Source organism: Phoxinus phoxinus (genome assembly GCF_949152265.1).
Source record: "Phoxinus phoxinus genome assembly, chromosome: 11".
NCBI lineage: Eukaryota > Metazoa > Chordata > Actinopteri > Cypriniformes > Leuciscidae > Phoxinus > Phoxinus phoxinus.
Genome location: NC_136886.1, coordinates 18,703,599 through 18,722,074, shown reverse-complemented (window position 1 = coordinate 18,722,074; position 18,476 = coordinate 18,703,599). Strand labels below are relative to the sequence as shown.

The following is an 18,476-nucleotide window of genomic DNA, read 5'->3' as shown; positions in this document are numbered from 1 at the left end:
AAGCAATGGATCGCAATGACAGATCGGACGCCGAGGAAATTGTAGCCTAAATGTTTACTCGTATGATGGACCTCAGCCATATAATTATGAGCCTTATATGAAGCCAAGAGAGTAGACAGGCCAGGATTAGACTGAACAATGGTGAGAGGAGACACATTGAGCTGTGGTGTGAGGAGAACAGGGCAGGAGTCGGGTCTCGATGAGAGAACAGTGTTACTAGCTTATAGATTTATTCACGTTAGCCGACGATATGTATAACACTATGCTCAGATCACAATATTGTACAGATTATTATCATGTATCAGGCAAAAGTAAAGCTATTATTTAGACCCTTACCTGCATGTGTTGTGTATGTCAGCCATTAGGAGACAGTTTCAAGAGGAAGAGGGACTTTATAAAGGCTTTGAATGGCCCCATTTGGTGACAATGAATACAAAAATAATCACAATCACAACTGTCTTACTGTATAAAAACTTTATATGTAGAAACAGCCAACACAAACATTAAAATTCGGAGTACAGATTGGAAATTAACTTAATATATTATATTTAGGCTATAATAAGTGTCGGCTGCAGACTAATAACAAACACATAAATGCATTACATTACAAGTTTATGTAGGATATGTTAATTAAATTAAGACAAGGCACATTAAGACAGGTAGGCTACATGTAGCCTATGCATTTTGTAAAACAGAAGTACAATAAGTAATCTCTGACGGATCCGTGACCGTCATGTTTCCCGTCCGCGGCCGAAACACAATCTGACGGCGGACCGGACGACCCGATGAAGGAGCCGGGACAGTGTGCACATATCGCCGTCATCATATAACTCCATGTCGCCGAGATTAAACACAAGATTTTGACGCGTATCCGAGAGTGGAGCGGAGTGTGAGCGCGCACTGCATGGCATGGACAGTGAAACAATTTAAAATACTCTATCATTTCTGGTCATACAGAAAATAATAATACATTATTCGCAACTACTTTTATTTGTGTAAACTCGCAATAACAAGAAAGCGTTGTGCTTTTGTCAAATAAAATAAAACAATCAGGCGCGCTTTCATGATCTCCGTGAACTGGAGCACGAGAACTGAAACTAAATATGTAGGCTAAAGCTTGAAATGTCCACTTCAAAACGAACAAATTCGAATCGAAAGCTAATACATTCTGATTATGTAATCCGTATGAAAGGTGCATTTCTCTCTAAAAGCGCACCCGCTTAACAGCGGAGATGGAGATATGTTTTTAACCGACACTGATTTAGAAAACAATAGTTTATTAATAAACAATTAAAATGCCTCGTTATTTTTTCAGACACATTTATCATTAGCGTATAAATCACCTTTCTGTAGGCTGTGGTTCCAGAGACATATGGCTCTTCTCATTCAGCACTGCAGGAATAATATCATTTCCAGGTTCTAATTTTGTCTCAGAAAAATAAATCAACAACAACAAAATCCATATTAATTTGTGAATATTTTAAATGTTTAATTAAGGGGCAACAAGTAGCCTAATAAACAAAAACTTGTCAATATAATTTTTTTTGCGCAGCATTTGGTGTAGCCTAGCCTACAGTTCAAATTAAAATTTTGCCTTTTAAAAATACAACAACCGTTTTTGTTTTGTAATTACGGGTTAAAAATATTTTTGTTCTCTCTGTTTTGTAATTTAGTAAACTTTATAGATTTCAACCATATTATTCCTTCTTGAGTCTTTTTAACAAGAATTTAGATTAATGTATGAATTGAATAGTGATTGTGTGACCTATGATGAGGGAACAACCAGTGATACCCTTGGTAGTACCATCAAATGATAGCCTATAGCGATGTCATCAGGATACACATACAGCGGTAGGCAGTGGCCCACCTTACCGGGTGACCACGTCGTGGTTCACCAGAATTTATAGTTTACCCACCTCTTTTTTTACCACTACACCTCTGACCACGACGATGATTAATTGAAATACAATAACCACCGAAAACACACTGAATCACGACCGCTCCAACTGAATACCAACCTACTCTGCACTGAGCGAACGCACAACGCAGAGCCCGGCGGCAAACGACTACCTCATGTGACGTAATATGACGCGATGGTGAAAAGAAGCGGTTTTTCAACACGGTCAAGGAAACGGTCACGTTTTCTACTAAATTTGTGCCCTTATGTCTTGCAAAACGATTTTAAATCCTGCATTTACTTTTCATATGGTATTTTCATACAAGGTTATATATTAATTTTGAAGAAAAAAAAAACCTTTAACACCCCAAGATACCTAATTTTAGCTACACTGAGAAACATAGCATGTATCCTTCAAATAGTGTAAAAAAAAAAATAGAAAGACAGTTATTTATTTACAGAGAGGTGTTATAATATCTTTTATATTGCACTTTGAATTAAGCAGGCCACCAAATAAGATGCACATGCTCAGAGTAGCTGAGGTTACATAAAAGTACAATTTGGAGCTGCTTATGAACAGTGTTTTGCTAAGAGACAGTGAATAGCAGAAGAATCCGGAACCATCTCTCGTCTATGTACAAATGGATTTATTTTTTTATAAACACCATACCAAATACTCAAATCTGAACAGTTGTCTGTAAACATGTAAACAAACATGTTTGGTTGTGTCTACCAGAGTAACCAGGTATTTTTGCTTTTCTACAAGCGCCACAATATCAGAGTGATTTTACACATTCATTCAGCCTGTCTTAAGTTTTTTATGCATTGGTCTAAACGGCTAACGGACCAAAATTACATCCCGAACCGTACTATTTTAACCTATAAATTAAGCTGCCAGTTCCAAATTGATCCTTTATGAGGATCCATGATGGATAAGTGCTTTCTTAGAAGGCAGCTGCCTATGTAGGCAGTACACAGACATTCATGAGATTTTGGAACACAGCTTAAATCAGCTATTTCACCCTTTTTGTAAATACATGGTTCAAGCGAGTTCAAAAAGAAGGTCAGAGTTCATTCTGACTTCACCGTGCAAACACTGGTCCCGCAGCAGAGCAATATTGAACAACAGAACTGTGTTAAGAGTAGGCTGCTTAATCTAATCTGTTTGAGTGAACATGTCAACCATTCTCAACACTGAGGCATATTTGCCACTTCATAATCTTACCTTGCTGTTTGGAGAAGATTTTCTTTTGCCTTTGTAGTTTAGGTCGCCTCTCAATAACTGGGTTAAAAAATGTAACCTGTGTCCAAAGAGGAAGAGATAATTCCCAAAATATCCACAACAAGGCCATCAAACTTGTGTATTACATGTCTGTGTGTAGTGAAAAAAATTAATCACCTCAGCAAACAGTGTTCCTTGTGGTTCCAGGTAGAGGCACATGCCATGACGCTGGTTGTCCAGGAAGTCCTCTAGACGTAAAAACTTAACAGCACACAGTGAGCGCCAGTCTCTCCAATACACAGCTATCTCCAGTTCACGAGACTACAGGCCAAACAGAAAAATAATTTAATATCTGATATTAAGTATATACACACTGTATACCGTACACCTTTTTTTAAAGACATGAATACTTTTATTTAGCAAGGACAAATGAAAATAGTGGAGACAGTCAAGACTATCACATTGTTATTCGTTACAAAAATGTGTACTTTCTATTCATAAAAAAAAATCCTGAAAAGCAGCACAAATTTGTTCAACTGTGATAAATTATTCTTAACCCACCAAATCAGCATATTAGATTGACACTGAAAACTGAAGTAATGGCTGATTAAAATGTTTAAATTGTAATGTTTCATAATATTACCGTTTTTCTATAAAATATGGGATTATGGGAGGTGAATCATTCATGTCCATAGTACAAAAGCTGAACTTTAGGGGCCTAACACCTCACTGTTTATGCTGTGAGCATGAATCTTTAGTATGAGCAACAGTAACAGTGAAGCTTATCCCAGCATGCATCACTTATGAGTATTTCTACAGTTCACAGACAAAGGTTTGACACTTGCAGGCCTTTTACAGTAGTCTGGCTATCACCAAACCAAGCTCAATCTTTTAAGATTGAACATTAGTCTGGGGAGTCTGCTCTGTATTTTCTACTGCACAAGAGATGTGATCAAGGGCATAGTTCAAATGACTCTGTACGCAATTGGATAGTCCTTCAACCAATCAGACACGAGAACTCCAGTTTGTACAAAACAAACGTGTTGTTTCTAGCATTGATCAGCGGTTTGCAGAAGCAGCAATGGCATCGAGCAATTTTTGCAGGTTGTGCAAAAAAAAAAACATGAAAGTGAGTGGTATTTACACCCACTCGAGCGATATGTTTGCTTAACTAAAGAAGCCATTGAACATCGTCGAGAAAAGGAATTGGATTCGTCACTTCTCTATCGTCACCATGTTAAACCCGCCAATAGCGCGCCAGGTGGATAAGCCAGTTTATGATTGGTTACCGCAAATTTGTAAAGGAAGCAGGATAGATAAATTTACAGGTTTCCAGCCTGAGCTGCGGGGCGAAATCGCAGGCAGATCGGGCTGAGTTTAGCCAGTCGACTTTTACAAGTCTTTTCAGAGTCTGTCTGCCATAGCACAACTACTGATTAGAGCTCTCGTTGCCTGCCATGAGATTAAAAGATTATGCCGTCACACATTCAAAAGCAAGTCAAAACAACACACACAGACATGTATGTGTAAGTTCGTTCAATAATCAATCCTCAAATATTAATTTAATACAATAACATAGCAAGTAGTAAGCCTCCAAATCAGTCTTACTATTAACTTTTTTTAATATCTTCCCTAAGGAGTAATTTAATTTACACTTAGTTTGGGACATGTCAAGAAGAAACCTGTGCAATTCCATCAAAATAAAAAGTGTCTGAAATCAACCAATTGCTTAATGTGGAGGAATGGAGATGCATTATAAAGATGAACAAATAGGGAATTAATGTTGATTGTGAACATAATGACAAACATTAAAAGTAAGCTGAGGTTTGCTTATGCAACAGTGTGACTCAATAATAAATATATTGCAGAAAGGGAACATTTATATATATGTTAGAATTAAGAGATTACGAGCGATGACTTCTGATCCGCCTTTTGAGAGTTTCCATAAGAACTGGGTCAAATCTGGGATTAACATTTCCAAAGTTAATTGAGAGAGGCTGGAATGGTGTGCATGTGTGCATATGTGTGCCCATCGACTCATGTGTTGAGGGGATTATGGGATAAGACTGTGGTTTGACAACTGTGCAACTGACTTCTATGCAATTTCTCATGCATTACCCGGTCAAGTTCCAGTGTGAACTTCTGGTCCCAAGATTGGTTGCTGACTGGCTTCCAATGGGTCTGTCCCACAACTGTGTTGTCCAGCTTCAGAACGGCACTGATTTCATCTGCCATAACAGCACAAAATACCTCTTAAATGATTATGTTATATGAATATATTCACAAGAGACGTACATTGATTTAATGTGATTCATAAAAAAAAATGCTGTGAGGAAAAGAAAAATATGCCTTAACGACATCAGTCTGCACATGAAAAAAAAAAAAAAAAAGCACAGATGGAATACAAGAACAGATCTTGTTTAACTGCCTTTCTTGGACAAACTTGAATTTACAGGGAGATTATCGAAGCAAATATTGATATTTTCAATTACTTGTGATTTAATTAATCTGCAAACCATGTAATGAATCAGTAGCATTTGAATTAAATGTAAAAAATAAATAAATAAATTAATATTTTTAATTGACTGACCATTCAAAAGTTTGGGATTGTCAAGGTTTTTAATGTTTTTGAAAGAAAACCAAGGCTGCATTTATTTGGCCAAAAATATAGTAAAAACATTAATATTGTGAAATATTACAAAATTAAAATAATTGTTTTCAATTTTTATATCTTCTTAAATGTATTGTAATCTAGGTTTATCTAAGCTAACTTTCCAGCATCATTACTCCAGTCTTCAGTGACACATGATCCTGTAGAATATCATTCTGATATTCCATATCATTCTAACATGCTGATTTGCTGCTCAATAAACATTTATTTTTATATTATCAGTTGAAAACAGTTGTGCAGCTTAATATTTAATATTTCTAACATTATAAATGACTTTACTGTCATGTATGATCAATTAAATGCATCATAGATCAAAAAGAAAAAGATACTGGCCTCAAACTTCTGAATGGTAGTGTATTCACTTGCATGCAAGTCAGAATAAGTCTCTTATTTTCCACATAACTTTATAGAATTAAAGTAATTTTGACGGGGAGACAATGACTGAAGATGAAATCATGTCAAACTGCAGAGCCTTAGTTTATAGTTTGCTGAAAACGGACTGTACATGAGTGAATGTAGTGCAATTTACATTAGTTACTCGATTTGAAATGGTGAAGTCCAACGGCAATGCAAGATCCTTAGGAATGATCTTAAATGGGATTTTCAAAGGGCATTTGAAACAAATACAAAGCCACTCAACTGGACAGATCATCGGACTTGGAGAGGGTTCGGGTGCTGCCAGATTTGTTCTTGCTTCCTCGGCTCATAAATGAGGAGCGTGCCTCACTGGGGCTCCAGCCGGGTAGAGGAACAGCTGCTGTCTTTAAGCGACCCGGTACGTTCTCCAGGAGGTCCTGACAGCCCATGAGCCTCACGTCTAATGTGCCTGCGGATTTACAACAGAAACACTACTCAGAGCCAAAAACGCTGCATGATCTTGAGATGTAAATCAACAAACATCTATTCTGATTAACACAAGATAATAAGTGTGCTAACAATTACAAATGTCTATTTCAAGACACATGCAGTAGTTATAGAGCCTTATATGGAAAGCACTACATGGTACAAGTCTATAATGGTAACGTAAGCCCTCTCATTCTCCTTTAGAGTGAAGGTCAAAGTTGTGTGTGATAAAGCCAATGTTGGGGGAAGGGGCCACTGGGGCAGAGTGTGTGGACACTGTGCGAAAAGTCGAGTGTAGTTCCTACATGCCTATACCCAGACAGCTGTTCCCCTTCTCAAACAGAGTTGAACGTACAGTACCATGTGTTGTGATAAAGGACTAAATGGCCCATTCACACGGGGAGCGAATATTTGCCGAGAACAAGACTATAAATTAAAAATGCATTCTAACGGAGACAAAAAAAATCAGCTGAACACATGAGGACACACACACACACACATCCATGTATAGGTGTTTATTTACTTCTTCCAAAGACAAAACTCATCTACCAATAAAGTATAAGCATATGAATTTTGTCTGGGACTTCTACATACTCCAGTACAATTGGGGGTGCTATACCAAACAGCACAGAAAACTAAATGAAGAATACTACTTGGTGGAATACTAGTGGAATTACTTTGCTTGCTTTTTCTTTTAGGTTGGTTTACTAACCTCTAAATGGATAGTTCACCTACAAATTTAATTCTATCATCAGCTACTGTCGTTCCAAATCCATAATACCCATAAGTTGTTTGAAACAAATAAATATATTTTTAATAAAACCGAGAGATGTCTGTCCATCCATTGGAATTCCATCCCCCAAAACTTTGACGCTTTCAAAATTGTATAAAAGTAAACCATAACCAAGATTGCCTAATGTGATAAACAGATTTAATTTAGGCTTTTATTCACACATTATCATTGATCAATGGACATACATGGAGTACATTAAATATGGTCAACGGATGCTCAAACGTACACTTGCTTGATGTGTGACAAGACTCATTGGTTCTCATACGACAAGCAAGCACTTGTGAGCTTCCATTGACCATATCTGAACCATATCTTTATTTTAATTAAAGCCTAGAAGGATAACTTTTACAAGGCCTTTATTAACCTTTTGAAGGATTACAAGCTGCCATCATTAAAACCAAGCTAAAAAGGGAGCAGTAAATAAAACAGAGTTCAAAACACCTTGAGTACCATGTGACTGTATGAATTTTGTTTTGTTACCGGTCAGAGCAGCAGGTTTGGCCACAGTGCTGTACTGGTTGCTGGTGGACATGATGCTTTGGCGGGGACTGAGAGGTGGGGAGGACACCATGGCTAACTCCTCCATAATCAGATTGCCCTTCGGGTGATTTTTGGGCAACTCACTGAGTCTCTGCTCCAGAGAGAACTTCAGCAAGTCTAGCTTCTGACTGGACTCATTCAAGCGGGCTTGGGCCTGCAAGACAAAGTTAGACAGCGTTTACGTTTTAAATGCAGTCAACAAAACCTCCAAAGACCTTTGAAAGACATACCGGATTTAGAACCGGTCACAAAGATAAACAGTTTTATGTGCGTAACATTGGCAGTGTGAGTGGAAAACTGCATGGTAAATCTATGGGATAGAGTCTGGACGTATGCCACAGTTGAACACAAACTCTTCACTACCCTGTGGAAGTTCAGGATTCAAATTTCTCTGTAAAAATGAATGTGTACCAGAAATTGTTGCAGATGATGTTGTTTATTTATTTATTTGATCTTTTTTGAATTAATATTACTTTGTGTTAATTATTTGCTTTAATTTAAATGGTACCAAATCAGTTATGGCCAAATACTAGTTATTTTGCTATTTATCGGTATGGGTACATTTTGGATATAAATCATCCTATATTGGATATTTTGCAGTAAATACTGCTTCATATGAACTTTAAAGGGTTTTTAATCACTTAAAACATATATTTGTGAACGTAACATGAATGAGAAGCATTATTAAACCTGTTGCCAAAATAAAAACTTGATGGTTTACATCTGAAAATGAAGAAATTATGTAAATATTGGTATTGGTAGTTGTGCTATAAAATGGTTTGTTTGCTTGTTTAACACCATGCCAGCTACCCCGGCTATATTCATGGCGAGAAAGAGATTAAAAAGGAACGATTAAAATAGGTTTTTGAATTTTATCTGAGATAAAAAAATAAATACATGTAAAACTAGATCTATTTGTCAACTGAAAAATAAAGAATTCTAACAGAGTACAATCTATCACAGTCCATCAAAATATGCTCTGGCATGAGGGGCATAAAAGAGGATCTTCAGTGCTATAAAATTGCATTTTTATTTTTAATACTGATTTCATTTTCCAGTACAATGGTATTATTACAATATACTAATTGTATTTTTTTATTATTAAACAATTACAATAAAATAACTTTTACCCTTCAGAGTAATTATTTATATTTCTTTGCCTATGCACCCCCAACAAAATCAACCCATTAATTATTTTTTCCATTTTAACGCATTTTTTTCCATTTTAATGCATTTAAAATATTTAACGCAATTTACGTAGCATCCGTTTTTTCACGGCATGCTTTGGCGTTACATTATATAGTCAGAGATATTTCACGCTTGAAAGAACACACAAATTTATCCACAATGTTCGTTTTGTCAAGTGTCCTCATAAGAGCAGTCTTAAATTAGTTAAATAGTCTTAAGTGAATGTAAAGAGTGAGAGATTTGCATCATGTGCAGAAGCGGTAGGTCTTGACAGCAGCCATTAATGTCATTAATGTTAATCAAAGAACAAAAGGAGAATTACTCACTGCTCTTGACTAAAGAACTTTTGTAGCTTTAATAAGGATTAATATATAGCTCATTTATAATTTACGCAGTGCTGACTTTGATAAATTTATTCAATTTCTGTATATTTCCTACCTATAATTACACTGCAACTGGCTATAATTAATATTTCAAATGGGGGGGGGGGGGGGGGAGGGGGTGTCAATTTAACTGAGACATTAGTAGCTGTATTAGTATCAGTGATACTGGTCTTCATTCATAAAAAAGATGCCATTAAACAAGTATTTAAAATATACTGTGATGTTTCTACATAAATTTGGATGGAGATTAACTGTGAAATTCTTACATTATAAAATATATTAAAAACTTATAAAAACTGTAATGTTTTAAATCACAATTAATCACAGAGAAAATGTGTAAATCTAGTTAAGTTTTTTAATTGATTGACAGCACTAATATATATATATTTAGCTCTATTTAAAAAGAATGAATAATTCTAGATTTAAATGGGATGATTTTGTTGGGGGTGCATCGGCAAAGAAAATTACTCTTCTGAAACAATATTGCAATTTCCCCCCCCCCCAAAACTCCAGCCCTAAAATTAACCCATGATTTTTACCATGCTCTGCCAGTTGAGCAATAATCAATAACCTGAATAATAAACAGGTATATTAATCCCAAATATACACAATGATTCAGTGGATATGGCTAGTATTCTGATTTACCACTATCATGCTACGCTAACATGACTTTTTTTGTAGGCCTGTGTAGATCATGACATTATATGTGTTGTATTACAACACATATAAGTAAAAATTAAAATACTATGCAAATTCACCTTCTAATAGGAAGGAAAATGACAGTATTACTCACACATGAGTACAACAAATTCATGACAGTTCTAAAACTATTTAACCATCCTGTGTAAAGTGAGAAAGACAGTAAACATTTGGACCTTGAGGCAATGCAGGCTATTACAAATTACAAATATCAGGCTATAACTGTATTAAATGGATACAGAAACTAAAGTGTTCATATAAGCACAAGAAAACAAGAAGCAAATTGATATAAAACGATTTAGAAATGAAGCCAACCTCTGAATGAGCTTTCTTCTCCGTCACCTTCCCTGTTCCAAGCAGTTTCATCACGTTTTTGGCACCCTCTGCCACAGCAGACTCTATCCGGAAGTGATGTCGTAGCTCCTCTATCCTCAGGTCCAGGGGACTGATGATAGGCTTGCTTGAAGTTACTGCTAACATCAGATTTATGACTTTTTACCACACTTCTGCCCATTTAAAGTGCAAACCATAGATATAATTAGAGAGGATATCAGCTATACCACATACCATCATTGTTCTCATAGTTCATCTCGCTGGTCTGGCTGGCTTTAAGGATCTGCATTCTAATGAACTCTATCTTTGTCTTGCTGTCTTGAAGCATCTGCTGAGCTGCTGCGAGCAGTTTGCGGTCCTACAGATGTAGCCACAGCAGAAAAGTAAAAAAAAAAAAAAACATTTCAGAAACAAAAGGAGGAATAAAATATGCACAAATATGCAGAACCAGTTTATAAACCTTCAAATATGAATATAAAAAGGAGATATACACTTTAGTTAAATTTCTATTCAGACAACAATGTCAAAATAATAAATGAAGTAATCCCTGTTCACACAGATCAGCTAAACCAAATAAAAACACTGTATTTTGCACACCAGGCCAGTAGTTGGCGATGTCACTTAGTAAAAAACACTACGTGCCTATAGACTAAACACGTAATACGACTGTGCATGACGTCACAGTTTTCACAAATTCACATTTTTGTAGTTTACACAGAGACGATAGCTTTATGATTTTCCAAAATTTGCACTTTAAAACCCATTTTTAAAAGTTAGCGTTTTCAGGCCTCCATAACGCTGTTTGCGTATAAATTAACAGAATAAATGCATAAAAAGTTTTCAGATCCCCTTTGAGGTGCCCTAAAATCCCCTTAAACATTCTTAAACACCTGTCAGTTTGGACAACTGTAAACATAATTTTAATCCTGAATGTCTGTATTAAGTATTAACCGTTTAATAAAAAGAAAAAGTATCTGAGGCCATGCTGTATTGTGCATATAATCATAGTTGAAGCATGACCTCTCATACCTTATTCTTAATATTTCTTACTTTTATGATTTAAAAGTTATTAAAGTAAAACCAACAAATGAAAACCTTGCCATTGACTGAAGTGTCAAGGGATGTTTCCTTGTCACACCAAACATTCAAATCTAGTGAATGTGAGTCAGGAGTCTCTATGGACTGAACTTCCTGTAAGGCTGACGTTACCTTAGAGGCCTTTCCTCCGGATGTCTAAAGCAGCTGGGAACCTGCATGCAGGACTCACCACTTCATTTTGACTGACCAGACAAAACCCACATACGGGGTTAATGTGTCATTTTTTTTCAGGGTCTAATATTAGCTTAACCAATGGTGTGAGTTTGGGACAGGGTTACCCGTATGGCCCAGCATCAAAAGACAGGAAGTTTTGTTTGCAATTCGATTTGTTGCCACAAGGGGTGCAAAAATGACTTTAAAAGTTCTTGAACAGAGCATTCGCGGCCCAAGAGAAACGTAGGAGTATCTCTTAATCAGTGAGAGTCAAATGAAGTCATGTGCCGCAGTGCTAAGCATGTTTTCGTGACAGCTTTTTGGAGGGTACTAAACTGTTCATACATCTGGAAATGAGTCAGACTCCCTTGTTCTGTCTCCCTGTGTTTATCACTCCATATATTTCCCCCACAAAGACTGTGCTGATTTAACAACTCCTTTGTGAGTCTAAGATGATAATTTTAGCCAGAGAGCCTCTTTAATTAACCGTTCTTGATAAAAGGGAGGAAAGGAGGGTCAGACACTCCAGACCAAAGCCAAACCAAACCATGGATTCTGCTGATACTACATGTATGTAATGAGACACACTACATGTACAGTCACCAGCACTGATTTCCTGAGGGGGAGGGTGGAGGAACATAACTGCACTGTTCTATTCCAGTTCTCCTTAATGTCAGCTGCACCCTAGGGGGTTACTACCATGCATGACATTGGCATATGTGTATAAATGAGTCTGGTCTGGCTTCCTTTACCTCTTTTGGAAAAAGGAAAGGAGATTTCATCTAATTTTAGAGAACAAGTTTGCTAACATCTGTTTTCATTTCTTGGGATGAATCTCTCACAAGATCTTTAAGAGATCAAACGGTTTATCTTCTCTGCGAGTAAGAGCGAAGTACAGTATTAGTGTAATTTAGACCTGAAGTGTATTTTTTAATACTGTACTGTACAAAAATCTTAGGCACGTTAGTATTTAAGAAAGTTATTTATATATTTTTTTGCCATTAATTGTAATAATCTGTGAGATTTTTTGTATGCACAAGGAGTCTAACAACAGCCGGTACGCTCCACACGGAGATCTGATCTCACCATTATCGAGTCTGTCTGTGATGGACTTCTTGTCCAGAAGAACTGCTCAAAGACTATTGATGAAACCTACCTGCAAAGCTACAGTACTGGGCAAAGTTTTAGGCACTTGTGTGAAAATGCTCTAAAGTGAGGATGCTTTCAAAAATAATGTCAAATAAATTTGATCAATTAACTTATATTAACTAAATCAAATCAATATTTGGCGCGACCACCCTTAGCGTTTTTTTCCCATAGCTACACTTGCACATAGTTTATCAGGCAGCTTTGAGGTAGGTTTCTTAAAGTGTCTTTACATTGCCGCAGTTCTTCTGGATTTAGTCTGTCTCAGTTTTTGCTGTTTCTTCATGTAATCCCAGATGGACTTCGGTGATGGTGAGATCAGGTCTCAGTGTAGAGCATACCGGCTGTTGTCAGACTCCTTGTGCATACAAAAATCTCACTGGATTATTACAATTGATGGAAAAATAATTTTTTGGAAATGTAAATATATTTCCCACTGTGAAACACTGGCTTAAAACCAATTGTTCTTCTTTTGGTAAAGCTACTAATGTGGCTGGCTGAGGTTACAAGTTTGCCACTTGAAGGTTGATTTAACTGAAAAACGAAGTGGCGCCATCAGTACATTTCAAACAGCCCAACACTGCAACATTGGCTCAATTAATGCTGTAAGTTTGTTGTGGAACTATTGAAAGGGGGGAATGTTCAGGTAACCCAGTGTAAAATTAGGCATAATTTAGTAACAGTCATACAAAACATCTTGGCAATTCTTTCCAGAGAATTTGTCCATCAAAATGACTGTTCTTATAACATGCAAATACATTAGACCACACACCACAGATTCTCTAAACGCAGGCTACTACCTTGGAAGAGCCGTTGGAATACATTTGTATCATATTTTCCGCTCCCTGTTTCACTTTGAGCTCGATGTCGGCCTGTTTCTTCAGAGCGGCCAGTCGGCTATTGTTGGTGGACGTCCGGGCTTCACTCTTGGGGGTGTCTGGGGTTAGTGGGTACTCTGACATTGAACAAACACAAATCAACATCAAAGAGTTAATAACGCACTAAAACAACAATAAATACAGCATGTTTGAAATGTTGTAGAAATTACAGCGACTGCAAACATATGGGCAGGAAATGCACACAAGATTAGTGAAACCACACTCCTTCAGGGCAGGTAGAAAATGCTAAATGCAGGACAGCTAGCATGATCACAGCATAATTTTATAGTAAGCCACGAACAACTACACAGAAAAACAAACAAAGTGTAGCTCAGGATGATTACCGGTAACCTAATTTTTTGCCAGTTTTTTTTTTTTGCTTTAACCCTTAAAGGGTAGTCTCATACAGCCAGGCTTTTAAACGGCAAAAGGTTCACATTATAGCTAATTCTGTCAACCTGAACCACCTAAGTTACTTATCCAGAAAGAAATTAACTAATGGAATATACAGTTCTGCTTGTGGATAATTATATCTTGTATAATTGTCTCTCAAGTGCCTTAAAGGATTAGTTCACTTCAGAATTAACAATTCCTGATCATTTACTCACCCCCACGTCGTCATCTAACATATTCATGTCTGTCTTTCTTCATTCGAAAAGGAATTAAGGTATTTGAGGAAATCATTCCACTGATTCCAGGATTTTTCTCCATGTAGTGGACTTCAACAGTTATCAACAGGTTGAAGGTCCAAATTGTAGTTTCAATGCAGCTTCAAATGGCTCTACATAATCCCAGCGGAGGAATAACTGTGCTTTCACACCGCCGCCGGCGAGAGAGTCAAAGTGACCGGAAGTCATTCATTTTCAATGTGATTCATTCAATGTGAGCTGGTGACGAGCGGCGCGTTGCGTCTTGGATGGTGTGGGCGTCGAGGAAAGTTGAAGTCAGGGCAACTTTATAGTAATAAGCTATGCCGCGATTTGGCGACAACCAATCAGAATGTAGAAGTCCTCCGCTTGAGAGGATTCCAGAGAACGCAGACGAGTAAACTTTGGTTCTGACCATAGACTGTAAAAAAATAGGTTCTGACCAAACATTAGTGCCCATTTCAAAGCAGATAATTGCTGTGGCGGGTTTCCCATCAATATAAGACGTTTCCCATGAATAAAAAGCTGCACTTCAACCAGGACAGTTATTGTAATGTAGGCTGCACACAAATTAACAAGACCAAGGCTAGTAAACGTCTCCTATAAACTATGTTGAAATTAGGGACTAGGACTTAAAGATGAACAGAAAAGGTTAACGTATACCCTACTTGTGGTCAGTCTGCAAAAATACCGATCAACATGCTTGTTTGCTTTGCGACCCCTTTAAATAAAGTTTACAAGACCAAGTATTCGCCGGCGGAGTGAACGCATAGTAAGGGTCTTATCTAGCGAAATGATCAGCCATTTAAAAAAACAACAACATTTAGATACTTTTTATCCACATCTTGCACTAGCTGTGATGCGCCACACATTAAGTTATCACGTTGAAAGGTCACGCGTGACGTAGGCGGAATTACCGACCTAGTGTTTACAAATCTAAAGCGTGAAGACTAAGTCAAACGCCCTTTACAAAAATAAAAATAAATAAAAAGTAAAACAACGATGTTTGATGATTTTGAAGTTGGAGGAGAAAATGAGATGGACTTTTTCCCCCTACTCTACATTTTCTGCCAACCGCATGACCTTTCCAACGTGATTACGGAATGCGTAAAGTCGTGGACGTGCAAGACGAGCAATTGTGGTTAAAGAGTGTATATGTGTGTGTGTATATATATATATATATATTTTTTTTTAAATGACAGATCGTTTCGCTAGATAAGACCCTTATTCCTCGGCTGGGATAGTGTAGAGCCCTTTGAACTTTAATGCTGCACTTAAACTGCAATTTGGACCTCCAACCCGTTGAAGTCCACTATATGGAGAAAAATCCTGGAATGTTTTCCTCAAAAACCTACATTTTTATTTTTAACTGAAGAAAGAAAGATGAATATCTTGGATGACGTGGGGGTGAGTAAATTATCATGACATTTTCATTCGGAAGTGAACTAATCCTTTAAACTAAACTAAGCACCTCAGACGTTAGCATTTAATCTGAGGAAGTGATAAAAAAAAAACCTTTAGGAGATAAGAGTTGTGACAACACAGAAACAATACTACTATAATAATCTTAGGGTATTTTATAAGATAAAGAACATTTTACCTCCAAGCCAAAATTACAACTTGTTAAAACATGTAGCCAAATACTATGAGGGTGGTTTTTGTTTAACTTTAGCATTTGGTGAGTTGTGTAATAAGCAAAAATGACAATGATATAATGACACCCAGTGAAGGACTTGTGCAGGCAGGAAAAATGCAAATGTTCTCTCAGGTGACGCTGTGCCAGTTTCTCAAAGACTCTCTGTGAGGACAACTAGGCCATCATGGAAAGACTTGCACAAGATTGAGCAAACACAAACATGAACAGAAAACACCTTAGGAGAAAAACTGAGAACGGGGGAAAACTGAACAGTCATTATGAAAGGTTATTCATCTTTACCTAAACAAGCAATACTAAAACTACACAAATTCACATATGATTAAAAACATGATCAAGTTAAAGGCAAATGGCTAATTGTGTCATTTTCTTCCTCTGAATATCTCTCTCTCTCTCTCTGCTTGTTTTATGACAAGCTGAGGATCAGAACGATGAGATCATCCACTCATGTCCTGACAAGAACACTTAACCACAAATGATACACCTGCAAAGGTGAGGTGGAAGCCCTGTTTCTGACAGCTCTGTCGTGACATATATAGAGCAGAGGTCTTCAATCCTGCTTCTGGAGGACCACTGTACTGCAGAGTTTAGTTCCAACCTGCTTCAGCACACCTGCCTTTGTATTTTCAAGGGATTTCAAGGAAGCTTGATGATGAGCTGATTCAGGTGTGTTTGATTAGGGTTGGAACTTGGAACTAAACTCTGCAGGACAGTGACCCTCCATGAGCAGGATTGAAGACCTCGGATATAGAGGACTAAAGCAAAACATTAATATTCATTTTTAAAAAGATCAGTCTCACACAAAAAATTGATAGCTGGCATTAAATGCAATGTGACATGCAATACTAAATCTACGGTTTTAAATAGCATTTAGCTAATTATTAGCCATGCAGCTAACCTGAATACCTTAAACACAAAACCGTGTTTAAAACTGGTGGCCACTCACAATGACTAAAACTCATTTAAAATAAGCAAAATCCACTGTCGCTTATCTCGAGCTTGCAGATTTAAAAAACTGTCCAGTGTCCACACAAATCTCTATGCACTAGGCTAATTCACAAACATTAACATCCAATGTAACCAGAAATCAATTATACTCATAGGGCTGTCTTATTTAAAAGCATTAAAATATATATTCAAATTAAGCATTAAAATCTATCTTAAATGCATAAATCTGATCTTTTCACCAATCTGAAATTTGACTTGGATCAGATGACTCCCTGCATGATTCACATGTTGGGAATTCTCTTGCATTTACTCACTGCACCTGAGTGCAAAGTGAAGATTTCTGAGCAACTCATCAAGAGAGGATAATAGAATTCAGAACATTCCTGTATAAATGGATGGGACGTTTCTGAATAAACTAAGACATGCTCATTCTTTTTGTTATTCTCTTCGGGAACTATGCTCTATGCTGAATATGCTCACTTGCACCATTTATACTTATTTCGCTTCTCCCATTTTACGTGTCTGGAAAGTAACTAATGCATAGAAGCTTATATGCCTTCCTGCACATTTGTTTTTGTCCACTGATTTACACTTTTAAAAGTTTGAAGAAGAAAAAAATCCTTTGTGCAAAATGTGACTTTCACACCAACTTGGCATTTTATAGCTCAGGAACTGCTTAGACATACACATTCAACTAGAGTGGATATTAACCATATAAAACTGTAAAATAAGAGTCAATTAAATACAAGTTTTTATATGCAAAACGACTGATTTATTTATAAGCATTTTTGCTGTTTACAAGCTTGAAACAACATTCAGTCAGTAGGCTACCTGATATTAGTATGTAGCAGAGAATCGCGTGTTTTATATCTATACTTTACATGATAACTGCTCTCTCTGGCTCAGCGACAGCACGGGCACATTTTAATGTTCCGCTGTGATTTAGTCAAAGGTTTAACCCTTTAACTGTCACTGTCCCGTATACGGGACGCCTACGTTTACCTCACTATATTACAATTAAATCCTAAATTAATCATGACAAACTATATATCATTGGAAAGGTCTAAGACTCCTTAATAGATATTTCAGCACTGTTTTCTGTTACAAATTATGCAGGAACAGTAATAGATGAATTTATGACAAGAGCGCACCTCAAAAAAATCGACATCATAACAGGAGTTCTGACCTTTGTCACAAAAAGTCGACGCACACACTTTTAATAATTGAAATGTTGGTTTTCATGCTAAAAATTAATAATAAAACATATAATCTAGTATTTGTCAATAAAAAAAATGATAAAATAATATTACCTTCTAAAAAGTATCATATATATATTATCCTCTAAAATATAATATTATCTTTTTTTATCGCCTTTTTTTATTA

General features: G+C 36.7%; 1 protein-coding gene across 2 annotated transcripts in view; it reads right to left on the bottom strand.

Annotated features, from left to right (window-relative positions):
• The window catches only part of pkn2b (protein kinase N2b), a 43,741-nt gene that overhangs the window by 6,902 nt on the left and 18,363 nt on the right, over window positions 1-18,476 (bottom strand). Inside the window, exons 3-10 of one of the 2 annotated variants that reach the window (XM_079627564.1) lie at window positions 13,767-13,921; window positions 10,804-10,927; window positions 10,552-10,709; window positions 7,907-8,120; window positions 6,431-6,616; window positions 5,238-5,347; window positions 3,297-3,440; window positions 3,123-3,198 (exon numbers count right to left, since the gene is read on the bottom strand). In XM_079627564.1, the coding sequence (XP_079483690.1) occupies window positions 3,123-3,198; window positions 3,297-3,440; window positions 5,238-5,347; window positions 6,431-6,616; window positions 7,907-8,120; window positions 10,552-10,709; window positions 10,804-10,927; window positions 13,767-13,921 (1,167 nt within the window). The remainder of the gene's footprint in view (window positions 1-3,122; window positions 3,199-3,296; window positions 3,441-5,237; window positions 5,348-6,430; window positions 6,617-7,906; window positions 8,121-10,551; window positions 10,710-10,803; window positions 10,928-13,766; window positions 13,922-18,476) is intronic. The other variant, XM_079627565.1, reaches the window with a different exon arrangement.